This window comes from Chiroxiphia lanceolata, chromosome 6 (genome assembly GCF_009829145.1).
Source record: "Chiroxiphia lanceolata isolate bChiLan1 chromosome 6, bChiLan1.pri, whole genome shotgun sequence".
Classification (NCBI taxonomy): domain Eukaryota; kingdom Metazoa; phylum Chordata; class Aves; order Passeriformes; family Pipridae; genus Chiroxiphia; species Chiroxiphia lanceolata.
In genome coordinates, this window is record NC_045642.1 from 24,939,616 (window position 1) to 24,965,562 (window position 25,947).

At 43.9% G+C, this 25,947-nt stretch overlaps 2 protein-coding genes across 10 annotated transcripts in view; both read left to right on the plus strand.

The window, feature by feature from the left end:
• The window catches only part of LRP4 (LDL receptor related protein 4), a 95,682-nt gene extending 83,992 nt beyond the window's left edge, over positions 1 to 11,690 (plus strand). For 4 of the 5 annotated variants that reach the window (XM_032692200.1, XM_032692199.1, XM_032692196.1 and 1 more), the window contains 11 exons: positions 1,135 to 1,438; positions 1,778 to 1,996; positions 2,283 to 2,417; positions 2,671 to 2,779; positions 3,108 to 3,252; positions 3,784 to 3,897; positions 4,193 to 4,316; positions 5,330 to 5,397; positions 6,004 to 6,091; positions 6,459 to 6,600; positions 8,340 to 11,690. In XM_032692200.1, coding sequence (XP_032548091.1) covers positions 1,135 to 1,438; positions 1,778 to 1,996; positions 2,283 to 2,417; positions 2,671 to 2,779; positions 3,108 to 3,252; positions 3,784 to 3,897; positions 4,193 to 4,316; positions 5,330 to 5,397; positions 6,004 to 6,091; positions 6,459 to 6,600; positions 8,340 to 8,675 — 1,784 coding nt within the window. In that variant the 3' untranslated portion in view covers positions 8,676 to 11,690. Of the gene's footprint in view, positions 1 to 1,134; positions 1,439 to 1,777; positions 1,997 to 2,282; positions 2,418 to 2,670; positions 2,780 to 3,107; positions 3,253 to 3,783; positions 3,898 to 4,192; positions 4,317 to 5,329; positions 5,398 to 6,003; positions 6,092 to 6,458; positions 6,601 to 7,163; positions 7,233 to 8,339 lie in introns of all 5 variants that reach the window. The other variant, XM_032692201.1, reaches the window with a different exon arrangement.
• A 1,677-nt stretch (positions 11,691 to 13,367) lies between these two features.
• CKAP5 (cytoskeleton associated protein 5) overlaps positions 13,368 to 25,947 on the plus strand; it is a 54,123-nt gene continuing 41,543 nt past the window's right edge. For 4 of the 5 annotated variants that reach the window (XM_032690164.1, XM_032690167.1, XM_032690166.1 and 1 more), the window contains exons 1-4: positions 13,368 to 13,488; positions 23,142 to 23,233; positions 23,766 to 23,959; positions 25,064 to 25,270. In XM_032690164.1, coding sequence (XP_032546055.1) covers positions 23,177 to 23,233; positions 23,766 to 23,959; positions 25,064 to 25,270 — 458 coding nt within the window. In that variant the 5' untranslated portion in view covers positions 13,368 to 13,488; positions 23,142 to 23,176. Of the gene's footprint in view, positions 13,489 to 16,696; positions 16,717 to 23,141; positions 23,234 to 23,765; positions 23,960 to 25,063; positions 25,271 to 25,947 lie in introns of those variants that run through there. The other variant, XM_032690165.1, reaches the window with a different exon arrangement.

Genomic DNA, 25,947 nt, shown 5'->3' on the forward strand with positions numbered 1-25,947 from the left:
ATTTCCTTCACTGGATTACACTGACAAACTCATTCTCACACACAGTACAGTCACTTTCTTAGGAGGACTGAATGAGTTATGCCCTATTAGGCTTCACCAGAGTCTACTGGTATTGGACAATTTCCCTTTTATAACTCCAAAAGACACTAATTCCTCTTAAACTGGTTGCTGAAATCTTATTTCAAGTTCTGGTATTTTTTCCCAGTCATTGCAGGCTTCATCTTCCTGTCTGCCACTTTGCTTTGCAAAATCTCTGCAGCTTTAGTTGCTCTTAGTATATATCCTGCTCTCCAACTCTTCTGTAACAGAGTCAATTCTTTGTTACTCTTTGGGGATCCTATACAACCTCATCTTGCCTCCTTGTTCTTCAGTGGAAGTTGTTGCTTTGTGCTTTGGCTTTGTTTTGGTAGAATTTCCCCAGTGTACTTTACAGAAAACTGTGCTGCTTTTTCTGTGGTTACTAACAGCAGAACATCACTCTACAGTGTAACTTTGCAATATTACTTAAAGCTGAACAAAATCTAGCCATCGTATCCCCATTGTCTTCTTCCAATTTCCTACACCTATCCTGTGAGCTTATTCCCTCCTAGTAAAGTAGTATGCTGGGTTTTTTACAATTAAAAAAAATGACCCTAATATGTCAGGCACTTTCAGCAGGCTTCTCTGATGCCTTTGTTTACTTGCCACTGTGTGCAGCTAAGTTGAAACAGAAGCTTCTTTGTCAGCCTGGCCTCTGGTGCATTGTCACACGGCTTCCCCACAGGGTTGGATCTTTCTGTCAGCATTACCATTTGTAGCAGTAATAAAGTTAAACTGCAGTTGCATGAATCTGTGGGCATTTGGCTGTTCCTTTTTCCGTGGGAAAACTATGATTTGCAAGGAATGCAGGTCAAGATTTTGCATTTAATGATTACTCTTCTTCTGGGCCTTCCTATTCTCCTTGCCAACCATGCCCATACCCACCATGAATCTCGGAGAGGAAGGCAGAGTGTCTCTGTACGAAGGGCTGTAGTTCCCAGCAAGGCTGGGATGGTAAGGATGAACTCAGGTACTAGCAAGTTGTGTGTGTATGTAGCCTTAATATAAAGCTTTGGTCTGTGGGATCCTTAGACTATGCTTTCCCTGTTTCTAAAGGCTTCAATAAATGCGGAGTTCGTAATGGTGGCTGCTCCCACCTTTGCTTGCCTCATCCCACTGGTTTCTCCTGTGCCTGCCCCACTGGTATCCAGCTGAAGAGAGATGAGCAGACATGTGACTCTTCTCCAGAGACCTACCTACTTTTCTCTAGCCGTGCTTCCATCCGTCGTATCTCACTGGACACCAGTGACCACACAGATGTGCACATACCTGTCCCTGAGCTGAACAATGTCATTTCTCTGGACTATGATAGTGTGGATGGCAAGATTTACTACACAGATGTATTTCTTGATGTAATCAGGTAGGTACGAGTTATCTGCTTGGCCGGTGCCCAGGTCACCCAGTAACTTGTGCTGATTGTGGCACAGTTAGCCATACAGTGAATGTGCCAGTAAATTGGGTAGAATGAGATGCTGGCAAGGTGACTTACACCTTGTCTTTGGTACACCATATGATGTATGTTGTCATTGAACTAAATGCTGAAGGTGTGTTTAACATAGTGGAGACTGCGGGGAAAAAGGTATTAGGGAAGTTGGAGCATGCAGTGGCCCTGTGGTTGATGGTGATAACATATGGAGGTGTGAAGGTTTTCCAGGAGCTACCCATTCCTCACTGCCATTTGTTGTTGGTTTCCATCCAGACGGGCTGATCTGAATGGCAGCAACATGGAAACTGTTATTGGTCAGGGTTTGAAGACTACAGATGGCCTGGCAGTGGACTGGGTTGCCAGGAACCTCTACTGGACAGACACAGGACGCAATACCATTGAAGTAGCCAGACTGGATGGAAGCTCCAGGAAAGTGCTGATCAATAACAGCCTCGATGAGCCCCGAGCCATTGCTGTCTTTCCCAAGAAGGGGTAGGTATGGAGTTATTGGTGGGGCAGGGAGAAGGGCTGTACAGAGGCAGATTGGAAGAGGAGGTTGTGGAAGGAAGAAGAGATGTGCCATGTGAATCTGCAGGTACCAGCAAGGGGCTGACTCCAAGTGACATATAGTCAGGCAGATGGTGAATTTGAAGTCTGAGAACCAGACTACAGACCATATTATCTTTTTTGAACCAAAGAATCTGGCTGTTTCATTCATAACTGAAACTTTCATTAGGATAAATGAAATGATCTTTTATTCTTCCTTTTATCTTCTCAGGTACCTCTTCTGGACAGATTGGGGTCACATTGCTAAAATTGAACGGGCAAGCTTGGATGGCTCTGAACGAAAAATCCTGATTAACACTGACCTAGGGTGGCCCAATGGATTGACTTTGGATTATGACACCAGGAGGTCAGTGAAAGATTTTCTTATAGTTGCATAGGGTTAAGGGTGTAATGAATTTTTTAGCCCTCTTAGCTTTGTTTATTGGAGTAGCACTGTATGTTTGGGATTGTTTTGGGGATGGTTTGCTTTTTGTTGGGTTGGTTTTTTTAGGGTTTTTTTTCTGATCCATCTTATGATTCCATGATCTTGGCTAGTGAATGCCTAGAAAGTGAAGAGGGGTTGTATAGATGGAAGCTCATCTCTTTCCCTGTTCCTTCAGAATATACTGGGTGGATGCACACCTTGATCGCATAGAGAGTTGTGATCTCAATGGGAAGCTACGGCAAGTGTTGGTCAGCCAGGTGTCACATCCTTTTGCTCTGACACAGGTGAGAAGATTCTCCCACTGCCACTGTTCTCCATAGTGTGTTGATGAGTTTGGACAGTGGAGTTTGGGGCCGGGGAAGTGTTATAGCCTGGGGAAACGAAGATGGCTGAGGGGAGTACTTATATCTTCTCTGGAGCTAAAAAAGGAAGTTTGTCTGAACTCCTGTGGGGGTAGACAGTAATCTTCTTTATGATAAGAGGGTAAGGGTTTGAAAAGGCCTTTGTTTTGGGCCTTCTGCCACTGGGATATGTTTTTTTTATGGGTATCTTGTGTCTACATGGCTAAACATGCTAACAGCTATGATTTTTCTTTGCTGTTTCCCTGAGCAGCAGGATAGATGGATATATTGGACTGACTGGCAGACGAAATCTATCCAAAGAGTGGACAAGTACTCTGGACGGAACAAAGAGACAGTCTTGGCCAATGTTGAGGGATTGATGGATATCATTGTGGTTTCCCCCCAGAGGCAGACAGGTAAATGGGAGGACCTTGATTCAGGCAAATGCTAATTGTAGACAAAAGGAACTCTGAAACCACTGTGCTTCTATGGATGTCAAGTGAGGATAACATCCTTTCTTATACTCAGACTATTAATACATCTTCCCTCAGCACATTCCTTGTCCACCTCTGCCTTTTCAGTCAAGTACATCTAAATGGTGTTCTGTTAGAGGTTTGATTACCAAATGTCACTTCCTGTGTTGTTCACCTGACATTGTGTTAAAACAGAAGAATGGGAGCTTTTTATTTTTGTATCTGTGCAACTGTGTTGTCTGGGCTTCTATCTAAGGATTTCCAGTGCCTTTATTTCAAGACTGCCCTAATCCAATCAATATCTGGCTGTTGTCATCACTTTGTTAGCAGTCAGACAAAGAGCATGTGCCAAAAACATAGTAACTTGCTGGATTTCTACAAAGTTATCTCTGGCTGAGCAAGAAAAAAGGTGGTTGCTCTGATCTCCTCCCTGATCACATGCAACACATTTAGAAAATTGTTTATTCCTTCCAGGTACTAATGCTTGTGGAGTGAACAATGGAGGCTGCACTCACCTCTGCTTTGCCAGGGCTTCTGACTTTATCTGCGCGTGTCCAGATGAACCAGATGGGCGGCCCTGTTCTACCAGTGAGTTTACTGAGTGTCCCTCGGGTAGTAGCTTCCATAAGTGAGCCACTACTACTGCTTATGCAGTGGCAACCAGAGCAGCTGAGGCTCTCCAGCGTATAAATCTTATGCAGAGTTGTATACTGAAAATGAGGCAGGTGGTTGTGAGCAATGAAGCTGCCTTCTGCTGACAGACTGGGTTTGAGATGAGAAAGCTGCTCATATAATTTTTTAGAGAGTTTCAGAAATGGCCGATCAGACTTATTCGTCTGTCCCACAGTGTTGGGGTCCTGCTTATTCTTCTCTGTTGTTCTAGTTCCTGGTGTGGTGCCCCCTGGTCCTGAACCAACTAGTGTAAGGGAGAGAAGTCAAACACCACCCGGCAGAGTAGATACCTCAACAACCAAACCTCTCACGTCTCTGGAAGCAGCGGAAGGAAAGTAAGTGCTCTTGTTCTCTTAGAATTGGGGTGTGAAAGTCACAGCTTTTGCCAGGTGCCACATGCAAGCCCTCTCTGGTTGTCATCATCCAAATGTACCTATCCCTAGCCAAAAGAGGCTATTCCAGCTCCAGATTTTATGTTCTTAATGGGGGGAATATTATGACAAAGAATGCAGAACACCGTTGAGCTGGCAAGAAAGAGGTGCAGAATCTTTCTGTCTGTTTTGTTGAAATTGTGTCTAGGCTGACTGTTAAAATCCTCCTGAAGTGCTGAAGTGTTAAAATCCTCCTTACACCATGTGTCATTCATTTGATTGATTTTTGAACTCCTAATTTTAAGAACTCTTTTCTGAGAGGAGGACAAGGGAGTGTTGCTTTAATTCACTGACACATGATAGACCTAAGCCAGACATCTGAGGAAGTGCTTCTGCCCTGGCTACAATGGGATATCTTGCTTGGGGCGGAACAGAAAATTGGCAGCTCTAATATTTAAAGTTACAATGTAGGTAGTTAAGAGACTTTTTTTCTGCTAATTCCCTACAGCCTGCTATTTATACAGCTCAGAAAAAAATTATGTTCTAATATATGGCTGAGTTATTTACAAGACAAAACTTCCACTTTGTTGAGTGTGATTCGTTGGATAGAAGTGTCTTAGTGCTGACTCGGAGATGTTTTGATTTTTACTTCAGCACAGATGCTGAAATTTGTTTTCTAATACATACACATGTACACCTGTGTACCTGAGAGGTGAATCTAGAATGACTTAGATATAAGGATATTGCAGACTGATGATTGATACATACCTGCATGCACCCCTGTATAAATGTGTATATGGTCCTCTCTTCTTCTGTATCTCTGGATACAGAAGAATACTGAAGAAGAGAAAGGAAGACCTCTGTTGTTGAACTGGAAATTGAAGGGATATCAGTGCTAGCTGATTCCATCCTGTTTTTTGATACCTTTGATACTGTTGATTCTACTTGCAGTAACTGTTTGTCCTTCTGTCATTCAGCTGCTCTGACAAAGATGCTAGGCAAGGCTTGTGTACTCATGCCAACGAGGCGGTGTTGGCAACCATGGGTGAGTTCCCTTCTTTAACTCCTCTCCACCAGGGTTGTTCCTCCAGATGTGCCAAGGGCATTCAGTCCATGGTGTCTGAAATCCAGATTTCTGAAACTCAGATTTTAATTACTCAAATGCCCACTGAGCAGAGCAAAGTGCATCTAAAGATGAACAGCAGCCATAGGCATTTATTAGCCTCTCTACAGACTTTTCCAAATGACACTTTGGTCTGAAGAACAGTTCTGTTTTCTTTCATCCCATACATCATCCATTGGGTTCTTCCCATTAATGATGCTCTTCTTCATTGTCCCCTTTGTGTTTAGTTGAAAATGATTGACTAGGGTAATTGTTTCCCACTGCAGGAGTAACCTAACTCTTCCTTTTCCAACACTATTACAGAGATTTCAATGCTCCTTGGTTTGCTGAGGCCTGAGTGGGAGGAAAGGTTGTAATATGTTTGGTTTCATATGAAGCCAAACAAAGTCCTCTGTCAAACCTTGATGTGCTGGCATTTTGCTTTACATACTTCTGTATGGGTAAACCCCCCACATTAGGCATTACACCAAGGTCAGTATTATCCAGTGAAAGTTGATTGCATAAATTACCCTTGCTGTTCACTTTCAGGAGAAGGACTGCATGTCAGCTACATTATTGGAGGTCTTCTCAGCATCTTGTTTATTTTGCTGCTTATTGCTGCTTTAATAATATATAGGTAAGTGATCTTTTTTCCCCCTCTCCTGGCCAATAGGAAACTCTGGGGTTGTAGGAGAAGAAAGCTCCCGAAAGCACTTAGTCTTTCTTTATTGTCATTTACAATCCTTTTGTTCTCCATTGGAAGCAGTGCTTGATGATTTTATTTGCAAGGTTTGAATCCTGTGCCTCTGAAGTGTTGGGAATACGGTTCTATTATCTGAAGCCTTATTTTCTGCAGAGACCTTATGAGTTATGGACAGGGATGGGAGATAAGCCCTCTTTGAGGGAAGTAAAGATTACTGGAGCTTTCCACTTGCTGAGCACTCAGGAACTTTGGATCCTGGCAGTAGGACCCTGTGTCTTTTCTGACTGCTTTCTCCCTCTAGGCATAATAAGTCCAAGTTCACGGACCCTGGTGTAGGGAACCTAACCTACAGTAATCCCTCATATCGGACATCTACCCAGGAGGTGAAGATTGAATCGATTCCCAAACCAACCATGTACAACCAGTTGTGCTATAAGAAAGAGGTAAGAGCTGCTACTAAGGACATGAGAGCCCAGCTCAAGCTGCTGTTGAGTATTACAGACCTCAGTATGTGAAAACATTGCAACTTGTCAGCATTTACTTCTAGGACATAGGAGAACAGCTTCAATGAATTGTTGAGACTGCTATGGAGATCAGCAGCACTTCTTCCCCAGTGAGCTGTAGTGAATTTGACCTGTCTTTAGTTCTCTGCTTCTTTCCCACTCACACAAGTGTCTTGTATTTCATGTGCATTGGTTGCTGGCCCTCAAAGTACATGAGTAAATTGTAATTGTCTTCCTTGGATACAGGTCTCAGTTAGTGACTGTTGCACCAAGGTTGCTTTGGACAGTCACCAGGGGAACCAGGCAGCCAGAAGGGGTTTAGTAACAAAAATGTGGCTCCTGGCTGTGCACTGCCCGGAAGGGGTGGGATAGATTAAAAACCGGAGCCCTCATTAAATAGAGCATTTTCAAGGCCCTCAGAGGTCCACACTTCTGGCCGCAGGACGGAGAGGGTTTAATATGATATCTTGCAGCACTTAGTTTCTCCTTTCTTTTTTCCTCAGAAGCTTTCTTATCACTCAGATAGCTTCTCATCTTCCCTCTTCTGATTTCCGTCCACATCCTCACGTCAGGTATCACTACTCTGTGTGTTTGATCCTGCCTCCCTCACTCAAGCTCTGTTGTGTGGCTCAAGCGCTGTCCCATACTAATTGCTCTTTCTTGTTTTTTTTCCCCTCCCACTTTTATGTCCTTAAACCAGCTCTACTGTCTGTCAAGAAAGTATAAGTAATTCTCTATGGCAGATTCTTTGGTCTGGGCTTTGGCTACTCATACTCTGTATATGAGATTTGAAAAAGATAATTTCTGTAGGACTATTTATGATAATCTGTTAGATCACTTAGTTCCTCTAGCAGGGATCACAGCAGGACTTATGCAGGAGAGAGTTTTCCCTGACCTGGTTTTTCAAAGTTACTATGCAATAGATTTCCCAAACTTTCATGCCATTTTAGCCTTACCTACAAAGGATAAGCCAAGATTATTTATCTGGGAATCTAAATCCTTTCCACTTTTCTCTGAATTCTGATGCTCCTAGATGTACCCAAATGTATATTTCCCCACCCCCTCTACTTCCCCCTCAGGGATATATCAGATGTTCTAATACTCCTTATTTGTAAGTGAGCCAAGTTAGGCAGATTTCACTACTTTAATCTCAATGTGGTCCCTTTAGCCTGTATCACTATGAGACTCCGACTCAACAGTGGTTATTCCAGCTGTGCTTTCCTGAGAGGGAAATCTAGAATGACTCAGATGTAAATATACTGAATTGATTCCTAGAATTGATTCCTTGTCTACTTTTACCATGAGGTTTTCTGTCCCTGCTTCCCATTTTGTTTGGTGGGGTTTTTTCTTCCTTTTTAGGTTCAGTGTTCTTACTATTTGCTGTCAGGGAATATGTGTAGTTGAATTAAAGGAGCGAGCTCATCCTCATTCCCCTTCCATGATTTGAAGTCTTATGGAATGTGGAATGAGAGCTCTTGCAGGAAGAATTCATCTGGGGGTGGTAAAGAACTGAAGGGAAAGTTAGAATGGGTTCTGCCATTGTGGCAGTTAAAGCCAGTGGCTGTTTACATTGAGGTCCAGCTTTTTGTCTGCTTCACTGTCTTCATTCCAGCTCTGCATTGCTCTTTGCCATATTTTTCCATAGATGTATTATTTTCATTCATCTGTCTGCTCCCTAGACTGGTCCTGACCACAGCTACACTAAGGAGAAGATCAAGATTGTGGAGGGGATATGCCTTTTATCCAGTGATGATTCCGAGTGGGATGACCTTAAGCAGATTCGGAGCTCTCGAGGAGGGATCCTCCGGGACCACGTCTGTATGAAGACAGACACGGTCTCTATCCAGGCTAGTTCTGGTTCACTGGATGACACGGAAACTGAGCAGCTGCTACAGGAAGAACAGTCTGAATGCAGCAGTGTGAACACAGCAGCAGCCACTCCTGAACGGCGTGGCTCACTCCCAGACACAGGCTGGAAACACCAACGCAAGCCCTCCACGGAGAGTGAGGTCTAAAGTGCAAGTGACTTGGAAATCGCTCTGACCCTCCCTACCCTCCGCTCTGCACAAAAAAGACAGGACTCTGCCTGCTAGGCAAGGAAGGGCACAGAGACCAGCCTCTCTCACAAGAGGCCCTGAGACTGTGACTGCCTTTCAGCAAGGAGCTTGGGCAGCTGTGCTGTTGTGGTTGGAGAGGGAGGCTGGGTGGGTTGGAACCCAGAGACCCTTTTGACTCATTTTCACTGTCTGTGGTTTATTTATATGTTCCCTTTTCCTGGAAGCTGCCACGTTAACTTTTGCAGTGATTCCCCTGGCCTGAATCTGGTTCAGAGTTCGTGTTCCCTGGCAACCTGCAAGTCCTGTGCCATCCAGCTCACGGTCAATGCCCATGAAGAGAGCAGAGCTGCCTCATTGCTGGCTCCTGGTCACAAAAGTATCCCTAGTCATTCCAGCACTAGCAGCACTCTTTGAGGCTTGGTGTTGAGGGGTTTCTGACTTGAGAGAGGTCTTGGTAAAGATGGGGTATACTTTGGGGCTCAAGAGGACACTGACACAGCATCAGGTCACCTTTTAAAAGGCATAAAGAGGGTCACCACAGTTGCCATGACTCACTTTGTGAGAGCATCACTGCTTACTTTTTCATCTGCTACTAAAAACTCTAAGGAATGCTCAGATTGGAGCACTGTGTCTGTTGCTGGCAGTGGACACTGCTCCTGTTCTCTCCTTTTCCTGTTAAAACATGTTTCTACTCTGGAAAAACAAGAGTCAGCAAATGGCCCTTTCAGAACTGTTCCCTGTGGGTACTGGAGTCTGAGTGCTGAACTTGAGGGAAGAAGAGGCTGGTATTTCTCTTAGCTCTACAGAGATAATGGGAGGAAATGGATCTCAGCAAGACCTAAATTCTACTTGACTTAGCATAACTGATATATAAAAAATGAAAATCTGCTGGGTCCCCACTAGTCCCAATTCTGCAAGGTCCCAATTATTTTGGCCTTTAGGACCTTTGACTACCATAATAAGGGACAAGAGAATTCCTAGGTTGAGTCTGAGGGGAATGCTCAGTGCCGATAGTTAGGAACTGCTTTATTACTAGGCTGAGCCCATTTGACCTAGAATGGGAGACAATAATCAGGAAGCTGCAAGGGCCATTTTAAGTAGTTGTTTATCAGATAGAATTGCACTTCAAATTCTTCTGTTACCACTAAATAGCTCTCCTTGCCAAGTAATTTTTCCCATCAGCTGCATGAGCTTCAGTTGTTCTCTGGCCTTCAAGGCCCTTACCCTCTAGGGAATGTCATCCTACCCTTGCAGCTACAGCCCAGCAGCATTTGGAGCTGAGGCTTGCATGCTCCCAAGGACTATTGCCACCTTTTCATATTCTCTTGTCATCTGTTTGTTGAGAAGGAAAAAAGATAGAGAAAATATCTCTTGACACTTCTTCAAAAATGAGATTTATTTATATTAACCCCTCAAGTCACATGGATACCATCATGGTAAAATATTAAGCGTTAAGCCAGATACTTGGAAGCAGAACTTTCCAGTGAAGAATTTCTCACTGCAAACTCTGTAACCTCTTTATCGCCTAGAAAGAGGTCAAGTACATTCCCACCCATGGTGTAAAGAGAGCAAAACATACACTAGGGGTATAGTTTAGAGGTAGAGGGAGGGTGCATCTCCCATGCGATATTTTTCCAGCTGGTTAAAAAAAAAAGAAAATCATCCTATGCTGCTCTAACATTGTTTATAAACTAACAGGCCGGCTACCCCTGAAAAACACAACAGTTGCCAGTGGGTTGGCTGTACTTTTCACAGCAGAGGTAACTTTGCAGAAAGGGGAAGGTTGTGGCTTCAGCCTGGCTAGTTGGCTTGAAATTCTGTCCATAACTGCACCATTGGGCTGACTGGTGTATATTCCTGTGGAAAATGAACTGGAGCTAAGGCTTGGAAATTTCCCTGTGTTAATGTGGGATTCTTCCCTATTCCCAGAGGGATTTATTTTTATTTTTTTTTAATTAGATTTTTATTTAATTATTTATTTGATTGACTCCAGCCTGGGAAGCATTGATTTTGTTGGGCAGAGGCACTTTTGGATTGAGGTGTGGACTCGACTGGGAACTGAGAGAGGAGTGTGTATCTGACACGGACCTTGCCCGTCTAAGCCACCTTATGCAGGGACACCACCAGAGGGCTCAAGTGTAGGCAGAAGAATCGATTTGAAAAGAAACCATGTGTAGGGGCTGGGGCATCAGGGCTGGGAGTGAGGGGATTGAGGAGGAAGGCTCTGACTTGTAGGAGAGCAGGGTTTCTTTGAGTTTTGGAATGAGTTGTTTGGGTTTTTTTTTTGCCCCAATAGCTTTAGTGAGCATGCACCAAAATCATGAGGTGGGACAGGGGTGAAGGGAAACATCTGCCCAGACCTGTCACTTGAGGTTCAGTCAGCCTGTTAAAATAATTGCTGTCCGAGTCACAAGTGTGGAATGGAAAGGAAAAACACAGTTAGTCTTTTCAACAACTCATGGTGCTTGTAATCTCCACCTTGATCAATATTCTCTGCTGCTTCTTAGGAGGGACCCTGCACACTCCAGCCTAACAACCATTCATAACTGCTCTCTGCTCCCTTCCTCAAATGATTATGGTGAAAAGGAGCAACAAGATGTCGCAGAGCCTGTCCTCTATCAGCGAGGTGGGCAAAAATTAGTGTCTTTTTCCTAGACAGCCCCAGTGAGATGCTGTCTAGGGGTTGCATCATGGTTTCCTGTTCTGGGGAAGAGAAGACCCTCGTTGCACTTAGGATGTAAAGAATGTAGAAAGGCTACTGGAGGATGATCTCTTGAGCACTGATTTACTATGTAAAAAGCAAACCTCTCTCCTGTCTGTCCTGAGCTAACGTCAGTGATTTCCGTGTGTTCCTGTGTAATGGTTTTAACGTTACTCACTGGAGACATTGGACTTTCTGGAGTTATTTAACCACTGTGTTCAGTATTTTAGGGGTTGATGATAATTTAATATAAATTTAGCTTTTCTTAACCACTCTGCCTGGCTTTTGGTTGTGAATCATGCATATTATTTGGACTCTCCTTTGAAAGAGGAGCTCTGAGACCTGTTTGCATAGAACCTCAATTTTGCTTCATTTGAGAGGAGCAAGAAGGTAGAAACAGATCTGTGTTCTTAGAATAACCTGATTGTAGCACACACTGTAGTCACCCCTGTGACTTTGAATGAAGGGTTCAATATCTGCAGTCGCTTTTGCAAATCCCCACACACACATAATACCTCTCACTCTGCACCCACCTTGCTTTTTTTCTTTTTTTTTTTTCCCTTCCCCCTCCCCATTTTAACACGGCAACAGCAGAAGAGGATGTTCTTTTTGGAATGTATTAGGACTGTAGACAGGTATCAAGGCTCTGCCCAGTGGAAAATAAAGCTCTGAAGAAGAGCTGTTTTTTCTGTCTGTAAGGGGTTTTGTTCAAGCTTCTGTTGCATTTTTTTGTAACCAAGAGTTTCAATAGTGCAAAAGGCTGAGTAATGAATGAAACATCCACTAATAACTGACACTGCAGTACTGGTGCTAATCTTGTAACACATTCTGTCCCTTTTTGATGAAAGAAGAATGTAAAACATTTAAAACATTTTAGCTCTATTCCTGCTCATTTCACAGTTGAAAGCACACTGCAGAAGTGATTTCAGTCAGGTCATGCAAAAATATAATCACCTCACTTTTTAAAAAATTGATGGTGCTTACACAGCGTGGTGGGGGGAGAGAAGGCACTATAAGATTAACTGCAGTTGTGTGCATGGCACTCTGCTGTCCCTTGTCTTCTATTCCAATTCCCCCTAAGAATTTTTCCTTCAATTCCTTCGGCTGAAGTGAAGAAACAAAGGAGGGAAAACACTGTACTCCAACAGCACAGGATTCACAGAATAGGTAAGGTTGGAAGGGACCACAGTGGGTCATGTGGTCCAACCTCCTTGCTCAAGCAGGGTCATTGCAGAGCCCGTGGCAAAGGATTGTGTTCAGACAGTTATAGAATATCTCCAGTGAGGGAGGCTCCACAACCCCTCCGGGCAACCTGTCCCAGTACACAGTCACCCACACAGTAAAGTAGTTCTTCCTCGCGTTCAGGTGGAACTTCCTGTGCATCAGTTTCTGTCCGTTGCCCCGTCCTGTCGCTCGGCACCGCCGAGAAGAGCCCGAATCCCTCCTCTTGACACCGTACCTTCAGATACTGATAGACATCCATGAGGTCCCCTCTCAGTCGCCCCTTCCGTCACTGCTTTGCAAACTCAGTGACCACAGTAAAGAGGAGAAAGGCCGTTCCCCTTTAACGGGACGTTCCCCAAGGCTGAATCAACCGGCTCCGAGCTGCTTTAGCCCTTGGCCAAAGGGTCGGGCGGCCTTACGCGGCTGCCTCAGGCCCTCACCAGAGCCTCTCGCTAGGCGCACCGGGCCCCCCCGCCGCCCCGCGCCCTTACTGGGGACCTGGCGGCGGCCTCTCCGCGGCCCGTCCCGGTGGTTGCTGGGTGCGGGGCCGGGCTGCTGCCGCTCGAGGACGCCCCCGGCGCGGTGCGGCGCGCGCTCTCCCCGCGGAGCGTGCCCCCGGGGCGGCGCGCGCTCTCCCGGCGGTGCCGCGGTGTCGGGAGCGCGCGGGGAGCACGCGCTGCGGCTGCCGGATTCAAACGGGCCAATGAGGCGCGCGGGCACGAGCGCGGGCGGGGCCGGCGGCGGCCAATGGGCGCGGCGGACACTGGGAGGTGCGGGCGGTGCTGGCGATTTCAAACCCCGCCGAGCAGCCGCTGGACCGTCGCCGGCCCGACCTGCGGGGCCCAGGTGAGGTTCGCCGGCCCTGTCACTTCCACGGGGGAGCCCCAGCCCCTGCCCCGTCCGCTCCCCGGGCCCGCGGGAGGGTGGATAGGCCTCTCTCCCACGCCGGGCCTGAGCCTCCCCGCCTCTCGCGGGGCCCAGGCGGAGGCGCAGCCCCCGCGGCGCGGACGTTCTCCCGCGGGCATGGCTTGGGCCCGCGGGCTGCGCCGGCACCCTCCCGCGGGGCCCGGCGGGGCGAGGGCCGCGGCTGGTGGCGGTGGGAGGCCGCGGCCTGTGCCGCGCCGCGGGGGCGCAGCGGGTGCCGCTCGCTCGGGCCGCCGCGCAGCGAGGGACGAATGGGGGCCGCGGGCCGCCGCCGTCCTGTCCTCGTTGTGGCCCGAGAGCTGCCGGGGGTGGGTGCCTGCGGGGGAGGCGGCCGGTGCGGTGGGCAGGGGCCGGGGGGAGCCGAGCGCGGCCGCCTCCCACCGCCCCGCGAGGGAAATGCGGACCGAGCGCCTTCTGGCCCCCGAGGCTGCGTGCGGGATCGGGTCCCCCTCTAAAATGTCCTAAGGTAAACGTTCCCTGGGGTAATTGTAATCTTAAAACGAAGGTCACGAGCTCGTCTCTGTTTCTGCAACTCTGTTGTCGGGTGCAGGTGTTAAGTCCTGAATCGCCAGGGCCCCCAGCCAGGAGGTGCTTCCTGTTGAATCCTCTCTAGTGTTTGCAAAGATGGACTGGATAGGAATATGGATCCCATGTTTACCCCACACATCTTTTCCCCATTTCATTTGATTCTGTTTCTGAATCAGAGAGAGTCTTGTGATTCTTCCAGAGGCAGTAGTTTTCAGGTTGGTGTACAGAGGATTTTCCTCCTGAATTTAGACCCCCACCAGTGAGAGACACGAAGTTTTGCATGGCAGAGGCTGAGGAATGAAACTTCTGTGCAGCTTAAGCAAACGTGGACTCTTGCAAAAAGAAAATTAAAAAAAAATGCATGTTCTATAGTTTCCTTACTGATTTGTGTTTGATGTGTATTATCTAATTATTCTGAAGCTTTTCTTTTTTACTGTTTTATTTTGTGTTTAGTTTTGCATTTTCTGCTACTTCTGCTGAACTGCAGTGCTGTTTGTGTTCTGCAGGTGAGAAAGGGATAGGTAGTTGTTGGGTAGTTGAGTTACCAGCTGTGGGAGACCTTCCTTATGTATTTCATGTGTATTGCAGAAAGCATTGCTATAGGCTTTCAGTGAACATATCTATTAGTTTGAAAGTGTAAATCTGTGTATTTCCAAATGCTGTGAGTCTCAAATACTGAAGTACTCTAAAAGGCTACTTACAAAACTCTATTACTAAAACTTTGAGATGGGCTCAACTGAGAAAGAAGAATAGGTGCAGGTGCCCATATAGTTTTGACTCTTTGGTGTCCACTGTCAGATGAGTTGATTGTGCAAAAGGTAGAATTTGTTTTGATTTTCTTGCATCAGGCTTGGCCTTTCTTTAAACTTTGCTGTTTTGGTAGCTTCCTCCCACATTGAACTTATAGATGCACCATCTTTTTTTCTTTTCTCTTACTTCAGGAGTTGTGATAGGGTTAAGCTTTTTAAGCAACGTTAAGAGAGCAGTGTATTAAAGCAGAATCAACAGCAAAGGGCCTTCAGGTACTGCAAACTGGGGCTTAACTTTCACACTGGTTCTTATTCTTTCCTTGGGATGGGTCAGTTACGTAAGCTGGGCAACTGCTTCTGAAAGCCTGGTCTGCCGTGGTGGGGCTGGTACTCTCATACTGGTGTCTATTAAAATGTGATGGTTCTGTTTCTGTTTAGTCAGTGCAAAAAACCTGAATTTCACTGTAATGTTGTAATGATCAGCGCTCATCAGATTCTCTTTTTTTCCCCTTCATATTTCTCATCTGTTCCATGCTGCCAGCGGATGGTTTATAAAAGAAACGTATAGACTTGTATTGCTAATTTGTTTGTAAACTGTTTAATGTAAATGATTTGTTAAGTCTCTGCCAGAGTAGGATGGCATTAAAGCCATTTGCATCTGTAGCAGAGTGGTTGGTTTCAAGACAAGGTAGTCTAATACTAATACAGTGTTGCTGAGGTTTTGTTGTAGACTCTTCTAGCGGTTCATGTTATAGGGGTGGCATTCTGAAGTGACATGGGAAAGCCTTGAACCGTCGTTTTTAAACTAAACACTGCCTTGCAGTAGGCAGTGTTGCTCTGGCTTGTTTGAATAAAGAGTCTCTTGACCTGAGCACGTGTAGGTCTTTGGGGTTGCATCTTATGACAGCTCGGTTGCTGTGAATGTCAGATGTTGAAAAGTAGAAGCTGCTGTGCATGTTTGTGCCTCCCTGTTACAGGGGGTAGGTTGAGGTGATAGGAAAAGTAACTTGGACGATTATTCAATACAGAGCATGGCTGGTGCTGGCAGTGCCTGGAAGAGGCTTCTTTCTTCGATTAGCTAAAAAGATGGCTGAAGAAATACAACCTTGCATCATATGGCTTGGTGCTTTTCTGAGTCGGAAGCTAGTGAGACCCAATTTCCACCATACCAGCTTCTTCAGTTGCTATTGTCACCGTAGAAAAGGCATCTCAAAATGTCAGACGATGGGCTGGAGAGATGGCTGATGAATCAGCTCCACCGGAGCGCTGTCATTACACATCTCGCAGCAGAACATGAAATGAGGGGATGGTGTGATGCCAGGCTATTCGTTCATACCTCCTTTGGAAGGCACTGTTTCTCCTTCCTCACGGCAGGCCTTGTTCCTCCTGTCGGGTTTCAGAACCGCTCCCTACTTCAGTTAGAGATTGCTGGATGATTGGTGGTCTGGGATAATGTCTGCTGCATGCTCGGGTATGACCGCAGCTCCCTCTGTTAGAGTAGTAATTGTTGTGACGGATCTAGGCGTTCGGGGTATGACTCATGAGGACAGTAAGCCTGGCGGGCCACGACGGTCACCGGCCGGCAGCCCCGGCCCCGCCGCGGGCGGCTGCGCAGCGCCCGCTGCCGCCCGCCCGGCTCCGCGGGGGCCGCTCCGCGGCGGCGGGAAGAGGGGTCGCGATGTGCTCGGGGCTGCTGCGGGGCCGGCCCTGCCCTGCCCTGCCCTGCCCGCCTTTGTCTGGCCCCGGCACGGGCCGGCTCCCGCCCAGGTGCGGCCGCGGCGCCCCGAGCCCCGCCCGCGGCGGGGAGGGGCTCGGCACGGCCCACCCGGGATCCCCGCCCGCTGCCGCCGGGAGCCGGCTCGGAGCTGTCAGGGTGAGTGTCCGGCCAGGCCCGGCCGAGCCGCGGGCAGTGCGCGGCGGGGCCGGGCCAGGCCCGACCGTGGGGCGGGGGCGGCGGGCAGAGACAATGCCGGGCGGGCGGGCGGCCTGCTCGCCGTGCCCGGCCGCGGCCTGCGGCCACACACCCGCGGAACGGGAAACATCCCCGGGCTGCGGGGGCGCGTCTGGGGCTGAGGGCAGAAGTGTAGGGGTTGCTCTGCTGGAAGATGCTGGGGATGGCGGAGACGCCGCTAGTTGCGGAGAGAAGCCGTGCTGGAGGGAGCTTGACTAGGAAGGAGAAGGAGGCAGCTCGTGGTTGGGGATGTCTCTGCGGGAGCTTTCCTTCATCAGCAGTTCAGGCCGTCCTTTTAAAGAACATCACATGAGACTTTTCATGCCTGAGCTTTGTAAACACCTTGAGGGATGGGGGAGTTTGCAGCTTATAAGCACGGTCCCACTGACATCTTTCACTCCAACTAGCAGTCCTTAGAATTATGTCAGTGCACACAAACTTGTCCGTGTGTTGCCCTTTTGCCCTTCTCTGCTCCATAAGACTGGCTTCACTCCAGGCTTACCTATGCAGTTAGAAATTGCTTTTGCTCTTAGCTGTAAGAGAAGGTCAGTTTATTTTACATTGTCTCTCACTTTTAGGTGCGTGTAAAGGAACAGCCTTGGTTACTTTCAGAGGCCATGTATTGAGACTTATTTTTCGGGAGAAATAAGTGTTTATTTACATTACCAATAACTTGCCCTCTGTGCTATTAGAATTTCACTGAGTTGAGTTAGGACATGTAAGTTAGAGCAGGGAAGAGAGAATTTAATGCAGTTTGTTCTTGAATGCCATTTCATTCCTGCTGAAGCAGTAGCTTCTCTCAACTGTCATCTGCTCCACAACCTGCAAAATTCCTTTTTAGCATGCGTTTGTCCTTTTTTTTTTTTTTTTTTTTTTTTTTGTTATTCTGAGGTCTTGCTATTCTTTCATCAAGATTCTGTGCATCTTGCAACTTCTGGTTCATCCATCAATTGAAAGTACCAGCCTTTAAAAATCTATGAGATTATTTCCTAAGCAGCAAATAATCTTCTGTGTGTTTTGTAATCTTGTTCTTTTGTTTGTCATCAAAAAATACGTGGACTGAACCTGGAACATTTACATTCTTACTGAACATTCTTCTGACTCTTTGCTGCTTTCCTAGGTACCAGTAATTCAGGATTGTTAGTTGAACTTGAATTTTCCTTTTGATTATATGGAATATACCAAAACAGTTGCAGTGTTTCACTGACTGATTAGGCTAGCATTCTGAGATGTATGTGTTCTTCAGGATCCTTAATGTGACCAGGTGTTGTTTAAAATAAAAAACTGTGTTATGATTGCTTGAATTTTCAACTTTTTTTCTGAACTACTTTGTGTTGTATCTAATGGGAAGATTTGGCTGGCAAAATGAAAAAAATATGCTGGGCTAAACTTCTCAGAAAGTGAAACTTCATCTTTTCAGAGCCAAAGAGCAAATATGACCCAAAACTGCCATTAAACAAATAAAAATTCTTTCTGCTAGGAAAACCGTGAGCTGCACTGGCAGAGAACTGTCTGCTGAGAACTATAGTTTTATCTGAAATGTGACATCCATCTATATACTCTCCAAGTATCTGCCCTACTGTATAGGAACATTTCAAACAGATTTTTCCTTTAAAAAGACCTATCTTGATTTCTCAGAACTTACTCTTGACTGGTGTTTTTGAGAATCTTTCAAAATATGAAAATATGTGATGATGTTCTTGTGCAACAGAATAGGTGAAAGTGAATAGGGAAAAGTAGACAACCAGTATCAATAAATATCTGGTTTTTGTTTAGCATAAAATGGCTTCCTCGTTTGCCATTCTAGATTTTCTCTAGAAAATGGTCTGGAAGCTGACACTTCACAATAAGATATATTGATAGGTGATGAATGTATGCTTCAAAAGAAAATACACTTCAGAATGTTTATGATGTAAAGATTTTCCTTGGCAGGACCCTATACTATAAGTTGTAAGGTTGATGCTATGCAACCCTCGAAACTGTAGGAAAAGCATTTACTTAGAAGTTGAGTAGGAGCTGTTCAGAGTAGTGCGTGGTTAATCCAAACTTTGATGTTTTGACGCTTTCCCACAGTCTTTTAATGTGTTGACAAATTTGTTTCCCAAACATACTTATATTCAGTTGGTAATTCTCACTTTTACATTTGAAATTCCTGCATTTGTGCTGCCTTGTAAATATTTTCCGCTCTTGCTGCTTTTTACGTGATCTCCTTTTGAAAGATCCTATTCTTTTCTTCATGGTCTTCATTTGCTCACTGCTCCATAATATAAAAACTTGCCCTGCCGAGAACTGTCAGGGAGGATTTGTTATTCATCTCCCTTGCAGATTCGTTTGCTGACTCGCTTTTGGAAATGTTGTGTTGATGACTTTAATGACAAATGTCGCTCACAAAACTTACTTTGGTGGTTCAGTCATTTCAAAGGTCTTGTTTTCTGGATTCTACCAAAATTAATATTGTCACTGAAAGACTTAAATCTGTTTGTTCCGAGTTGTGGTAACAAGAAAGCTATGTAGGTCAAATACTTCATTGCTGCAAATTCACTAGTAATAACAGAATTTAGCTGCATTATTGTATAATGAGGCCACTTGCTATTTGGATGTTGAAGTAATGACTTGAGGTTTACATGTCTTTGCAAACAAGCTTTTAAGAAAAAGCTTTTTGTCAAATGCAAGATACTCTGTGACCATACAGAACCCAGTGACTTAATTGAAAGGAGAAACAACAGTCTTTTATTCTGGTAAATGCAAGATGTAGACAGTACAAAATCTTGGCATTAGGACAGGCGTGAGCAGTGATGAAGTTAGAAAGACTGGATGTTTAAGAAGGAGCTTTCCCTCTGTGGCCGTGGAATACTTTCTGAGAAATTGTCTGTTCTAGAGGGATTTGTAAATTACAGGGGGGAGTATAATTTTATCACTATTTTTAGATGTCAGATTCTGAACAGAAGGTAACTTAACCCATTTTGTAATTGAAGTAACCGTTGTAGATGTTAACCACTGAAAATAGTAGGGCAACTGAGTTGACCAGACTGAAAAAAAAAATAGGTGAAATGCTGTTTGATGGTCATTCAACTCCCCTTCCTGTGTCTGTCTCATGTATGCTCTCCTCCAAGTTGAGTACATTGTGATGTTGGGAAGGGAAATCCTAGACCCTTTTCTTCTGGATTCTGTGATGTATCACTAGAGTTTACTACCAAGAGGTTGCACTTCGTGGCACTGACCTGTTGTATATGTGTAAGGGTAAAAATAATTGTCAGTCGGTATCAGTCTTGCAATGGACAAACCATTTTAATAGAGTTGCTCCTAACTTCAGGGTTTAAACTGATTTGAGGATTGTAGTAAGGTAGTCACTGTCAATAGGATTTTTCTGTGGCAGAACAGATTTCTGAAGAAAAATAAGTGTTTCTTTTTATTTTTGAAGTAGGAAGCTCATGCTTCTGACAGTTTTCTAAAAGAACAGGGAGTAAATGGGAGTCTGCTCCATCTACTGTCTTAGTACAGTTGCCAGTTTTATCCTGGTGTTTCTGCTGCTGGCAGGTGTGTTAGTGTTTTTTTCCTTTTCCTGCATTCTTTGAGAATAACTATTGTCCTTATTTTGGTTCTTTGTGCATTCTTCCAACAAAACAAGATAGAGGCAATAGCTTGAATTACCTCCAAGTTTCTGATTAAGATTCAGAATTACCTAACTTCTATAAAATTCACTCTTCTTGGCAAAGTTTGAGTTTGGGAAGAGACCACTCTATTTATGTTGTCTGCATCCACACTGAGGAGGTACTCTGGTGTTTCTATGCTGGTCCATTAAGATGAAGGTAGTCATAATGGAAACACCATTAATGCTGGCAAAGCTGCATCTTATCTGATGGCACTTAGCTGCAGAACTAACTTGAGCAATAGAGGGAATTCTGGTGCTGTAACTATGTTCACGCTGGGGTACTCTTGCATTCTTCCCTAGGTGGGCTGTCTGAAAACCTTTTCGTGTGAATGCCATCTCATTTTTGCTATTGGAGATAAATCATCACAATCATGGAGCTAGATCTATTTTAACCTCCACTTCCATGTTTGCCATAAGTGCCATGTTTGCCTTTTGAGTATGGGATGGCACTTTTTCTTGTTTTGTTTCGGGGTGAGTTTGGTTTTGTTAGAGATATTTTTTTTGTTAGTTTTGATAGGTAAAATGCATTGAATTTGAATTAAGAGACTGATTTATATTTAACTTTGAGCCCTCTCAGCAGATTGAAGGAGGGAATAAGAGAATAATTGAGAGGTTTGGGCAGAGAAAATGAAAGCAGTAGAACTTCAGAAGAATTTAAACAGATGAAAGCAGGATCTGTTGCAAAAGGCTGATGGGACTTGTATGCAAAAAGAAGTAGTAATTCACTTGCTCTTTTGACCTCTTGTGATTGTTTGGTTTTGGTGTGGCCTTTCAGAGACCCTTTTCTTGTCAATTCCTGACATGGAAGAATGGTGTGACTAGAATATGACCCAGAGCTTTTTTTTTTTTTTTTTTTTTTTTTTTTTTCCCCTGCTTTTTTTTTTTTTTTGTACTAAGTTGAACATTAAAAAAGATAATGGAACAGAAGTAGTAGTAGAATGGGCTTTAGGCAGCCTTACTTCTGAGTACTTTGCTTCTTACGTAATGAGCAGAGTGATGCTTTCATTCCCAGTGGTTTACAGTTCTTTGGCCCACTCAACAATATTTTTTTACCTTTTTTTTTTCTTTAAAAGCAAACTTTTCAGTATACTATGCTGATGTCAAGAAAAAAATAGCCATATTGCTATTTGTGATGAGAAAGGAAATGAGAAGGGCAAACCTTAATGCCTGGATGCACTTGTTTATGTATGTTGTCAACTTCTGTTTTGACATTGACTTGTGTTTTATTGCCATTGGGCAGATTATTAGGTTTGTGCAATTATTGTGAGAACAGTATTAACATCCATAGGAACTTGTAGATATTTAAGGTAAGCACACTGTGGGTGTGTATTTGTGACTGGTGGGGGTTTTGGAGTTCTTTGTGTTTCTTTTGGTTTTACTTTTTTAATTATTGGGAAGTTGGGTTATTATGTTTTTATGTATCTTCTAACTAATCCCAGGAAGGAATAAAATACTGTTTTTATTGTGGGCTGTTGCTACCCTAATTTTGCTATAGAGTTAGCTGTACGTTAGTGTTGTTGGCTGACAGAAAGCTTTGGAGAATTTGCTTATATTAACTTATACCAGTGAAATTACCCCCCTACCAATTACAGGGATTAATTTTCTGCACAAAACCTCTGAGTATTAGGTGAAATACTTTTTAGGCTAAAGTATACAGCTTTGCTGGCATAGTGTTTCTGTTAAGAATTTCTGTTAGGAGCATTGTGCTAGTGTTGTATACTTATCTGCCTTTAGTGATAAATTGTTGTGTGTGCTGGCCAGTTTATAGAGTTTTTGTCTTTGTCTATGCATTCAGACTGGTGTGCTGAAATGTTATGTCCTCTCTGGTTTGATTTTGTTTGTATAAAATAGCGTTGGGAGCCCTTGTTACTGCTGCTGCTATTTTAATTTTGCTGATCTCCCTGTGTCAGGCATGTTCTCTCATTATTCTCTGAGCAGTCAAGTTACATTGCACAATATGTCTGAGATGAGCATTAAGCCCGAGATTTTGTTTCTTGTACCCTAATGGTCAACATTCTTATTTTAATCAAAAGGAGAGGGGAGAGGGGGAAAACACTTAAACTCAAAGGAGTAAGAATTTGAGCCCTACACGTGGCAAAACACTGATCTCTTGTTGTCAGTTGCTGAGGGTGGCTACATTAGAATTAAGGCCAAAAATGGGTTTTGTTCTTCTTGTAGTAACTGATCATTTCAGTTGTGCTGTTTATGAAGTTGTTAAAATGATTGTCCTTACACTAGCACCCGATTATTTTTTGACACTGATTCATGGCACCTGTTGCTGAAAGCACGTGTCAGTAAAAGTCAGTTTTATAGTGTTGATGGGAACTCATTTTGGTTTAGTGCCTTAATCATAGTACATTCTCCCTGGAGCTTAGATGAGGTTATATTCTGCATGCCTTCTCTGCATACTAAAATTTTCACAGATTGGGACTTCTGCTATCTGAAATACTACAAATCGCACTGCTCTCTAATGGCATCTGGTAGCTTTACAGGGCTAACAAAATAGTGGTCTGGTCTTTGTAGTGTGTATCTAAATATAATTACAAACTTGGGTTGCATATTAGCAGTGAGATTTGCTACAGAATTGTCCTTTTTTTTTTTATTTGGTGGGTTGGTGTGGTGGGGTTTTTAGGTACAAGTATGTATATACCCAACATGTATTTTTCTGTTTTCTAACTTGTCCCTGTCTCCACAGGAATTACTGTAATTACAGAGAGAGCCTGACTTACAATGGGGGATGACAGTGAGTGGATGAAACTGCCCATTGACCAGAAATGCGAACACAAGGTAGGAAGTCCTGTCTTTTGGGTTTGGCTTACTGTGTATCTCTGCTTGTGGTGATTCTGTAGAGCTTCTCTATCTATGCATCATGGTTAGGTAATCTTGACAGCCACATAGCATGTGTATTAACAGCTCTTAAACTGCATCAGCTCTATCCAACCCAGAGGCTGAATAACCTTTATTAAGCAGATTTTAGTGGCATTATACTGTACATGGTGTAAGCTTGTGTGCTGAAAGATCAGTACACTCATACACTCATTATTCATCTGTAGCTGAAACCATTGTTGGGCTCCCACCTCCTCATCAGTGGTTGTTAGAACTAATGAAGAGCAGTGGGGAAGACTGACATCTCTCTAGCCAGATCATTCTTCGTGGGAGAAAAACAAGTGTTTTGTCCTGTTGCATGTTATTCAAATAGACATTGAAAAGAAGTCTGCGGATGCCAGATTGCTGACCATACTTTCAAACATGATTGAAGAGCTTTGTGAGATTAAGATTGTACTAGCACAACATTTAAATGTCCTATTTCTGCTTCCAGCTGTGGAAAGCGAGATTAAATGGTTATGAAGAAGCCCTTAAGCTCTTCCAGAAGATAGATGATGAAAAGAGTCCCGAATGGTCCAAGTATCTTGGATTGATAAAGAAATTTGTGACAGACTCCAATGCAGTGGCTCAGCTGAAAGGACTGGAAGCAGCGCTTGCTTATGTTGAAAATGCTCATGTAGCTGGGAAGTAAGTAGCTTTTTCTTGCTGCTGTTAGGCTGTTAGGACAGTTTAGTGTACTCTCTGAGAAAGGCTGCACAGAAATCGTGGAGTGATCGCTAACAATTCTGATCTCTTGTTGAGAGCAGAATTTGCTCTGTAATCCAGAGAATTTGCCAAATGGCAGGCTTTCCTTGTAGATGGCCTCCATATGCATATTAACATTGCTTACAATGTTCTAAGAAGCTACTAATGGCAGTAGTAAAAATTTCTGAAATGGCAAAGAAAGTGAATCGGTAATGTGGTAGTGTAGGTGCTGGGAACTAGAATCCCTGTTCTGTTTGACTAAAGCAGGCTATCTGTACAGGGAGCCTTTTTTTCAGGGGAATATTTTTGTAATTCATACATTAAATAAAATGTAGTTATGTTTATGTGATGTTGCATCCAACCTAACCAATATTAATCTTCATACCTGCCAGTTTCTTTATGGATGTTTTTTAGTACTTCTCTGTTGTTGAGCCCATGAAATAGGCCATAATCCTGAGGGTGAAATATAAGCACCTAACGGGCTAGATTAATGCTTTGGTCTACTGACTTTGTGACCTGATGAAATGAATACAAGTCTTATTTAAAAAAACAAATAAATCCAAAGTTTTGTTTAAAAACGTAACAACCTTGCAAAGTCCTTGATTTAAAAGTGGTGTAAATAATAGAATTTATTTGAAGCTTGGAAATGTATGTGAAATCCTGTGCTGGGATTATGTACTGATGCAGTATGTTAACTATGTTAACTGTAACATATACAGTTCCAGGACATGGCATTTATTTTTTAACCTCAGCTAGTGTTTTTTAATACACTTTTGGGAGTGTTTACTATTCACTGGTGTAGTCTGATATTAGAAACATGTTAATTATGATCTGCAGGAGCTCTTTTGATTAAACTAGAGGTTGAAGTTATCCCTTACAAAAGGTTAATACTTTCAAAATTAGCTTAGGATATAGTCTCTTTTGTATGAGGACTTGCTGGGTTTTAATCTGATTTTTCTGTTGTGTGTACTTTTTTTTCTGTGGATAATGGTGTAGAACACTTAATTCACATAAATGTTCTAAAAGTGGTACTCTCTCATCTTTCAGGACAACCGGAGAAGTAGCATCTGGAGTTGTAAATAAGGTGTTCAATCAGCCAAAAGCCAGAGCCAAAGAACTGGGTCTAGATATATGTCTAATGTATATAGAAATCGAGAAAGGGGAGGCGATACAAGAAGAATTATTAAAGGGTCTGGATAACAAAAACCCCAAAATCATAGTAGCATGTATAGAGACACTGAGGAGAGCACTAAGGTAAGCTTTTAGTTTTTTAAAGTGGTATTTTTTTTTTATGGTTTTCTTTTTTCCTTTTTTCTCAGCAATGTGTGGAGTCTAATTTACTGCTTAAGTCTTTAGCAGGCCCTTGGCTTGTTAGTGTTGAATAGAATGAATCTTTCCTGAACTGATACATCTTGACAACAGCAGTTCAGAGCATCATGGGACTTGTTGAATGCAAGGGTTGTCCATGTTGTACAAACCTCATCTGAATCTCTTTCATTTGTGGTAGCTGTTTACCAAACTTACATTTTCACAGCAGACCTCTGAAAGAAGAGCAAAATTAGTGTCTTATTCTAGACTGTGAGGCTTCTCCTCTTCTGAATACTTGAAATAAACTAACTGAATGTGAAAACTAAATACAGTTCGGGGTTTTTTTCTTAAAAACAGTTTTTCTCACTGATGGATGTTTAGTTGGGTACACAGTGTGTGTTTTTAGAAGACAGTTTAAAAAAAACCCTCATTGCACACTAAGCTTCCACTGTCTGTGTAATAATTACAGAATCACAGAATATACTGAGTTGGAAGGGAACCACCAGAATCCTCAAGTTCAACTCCTGTTCCTGCACAGAACTATCCCCAAGTCACACCATGTGCCTCAGGGTATCATCCAAGTGCTTCTTGAACTCTGTCAGGCTTGGTGCTGTGACCACTTC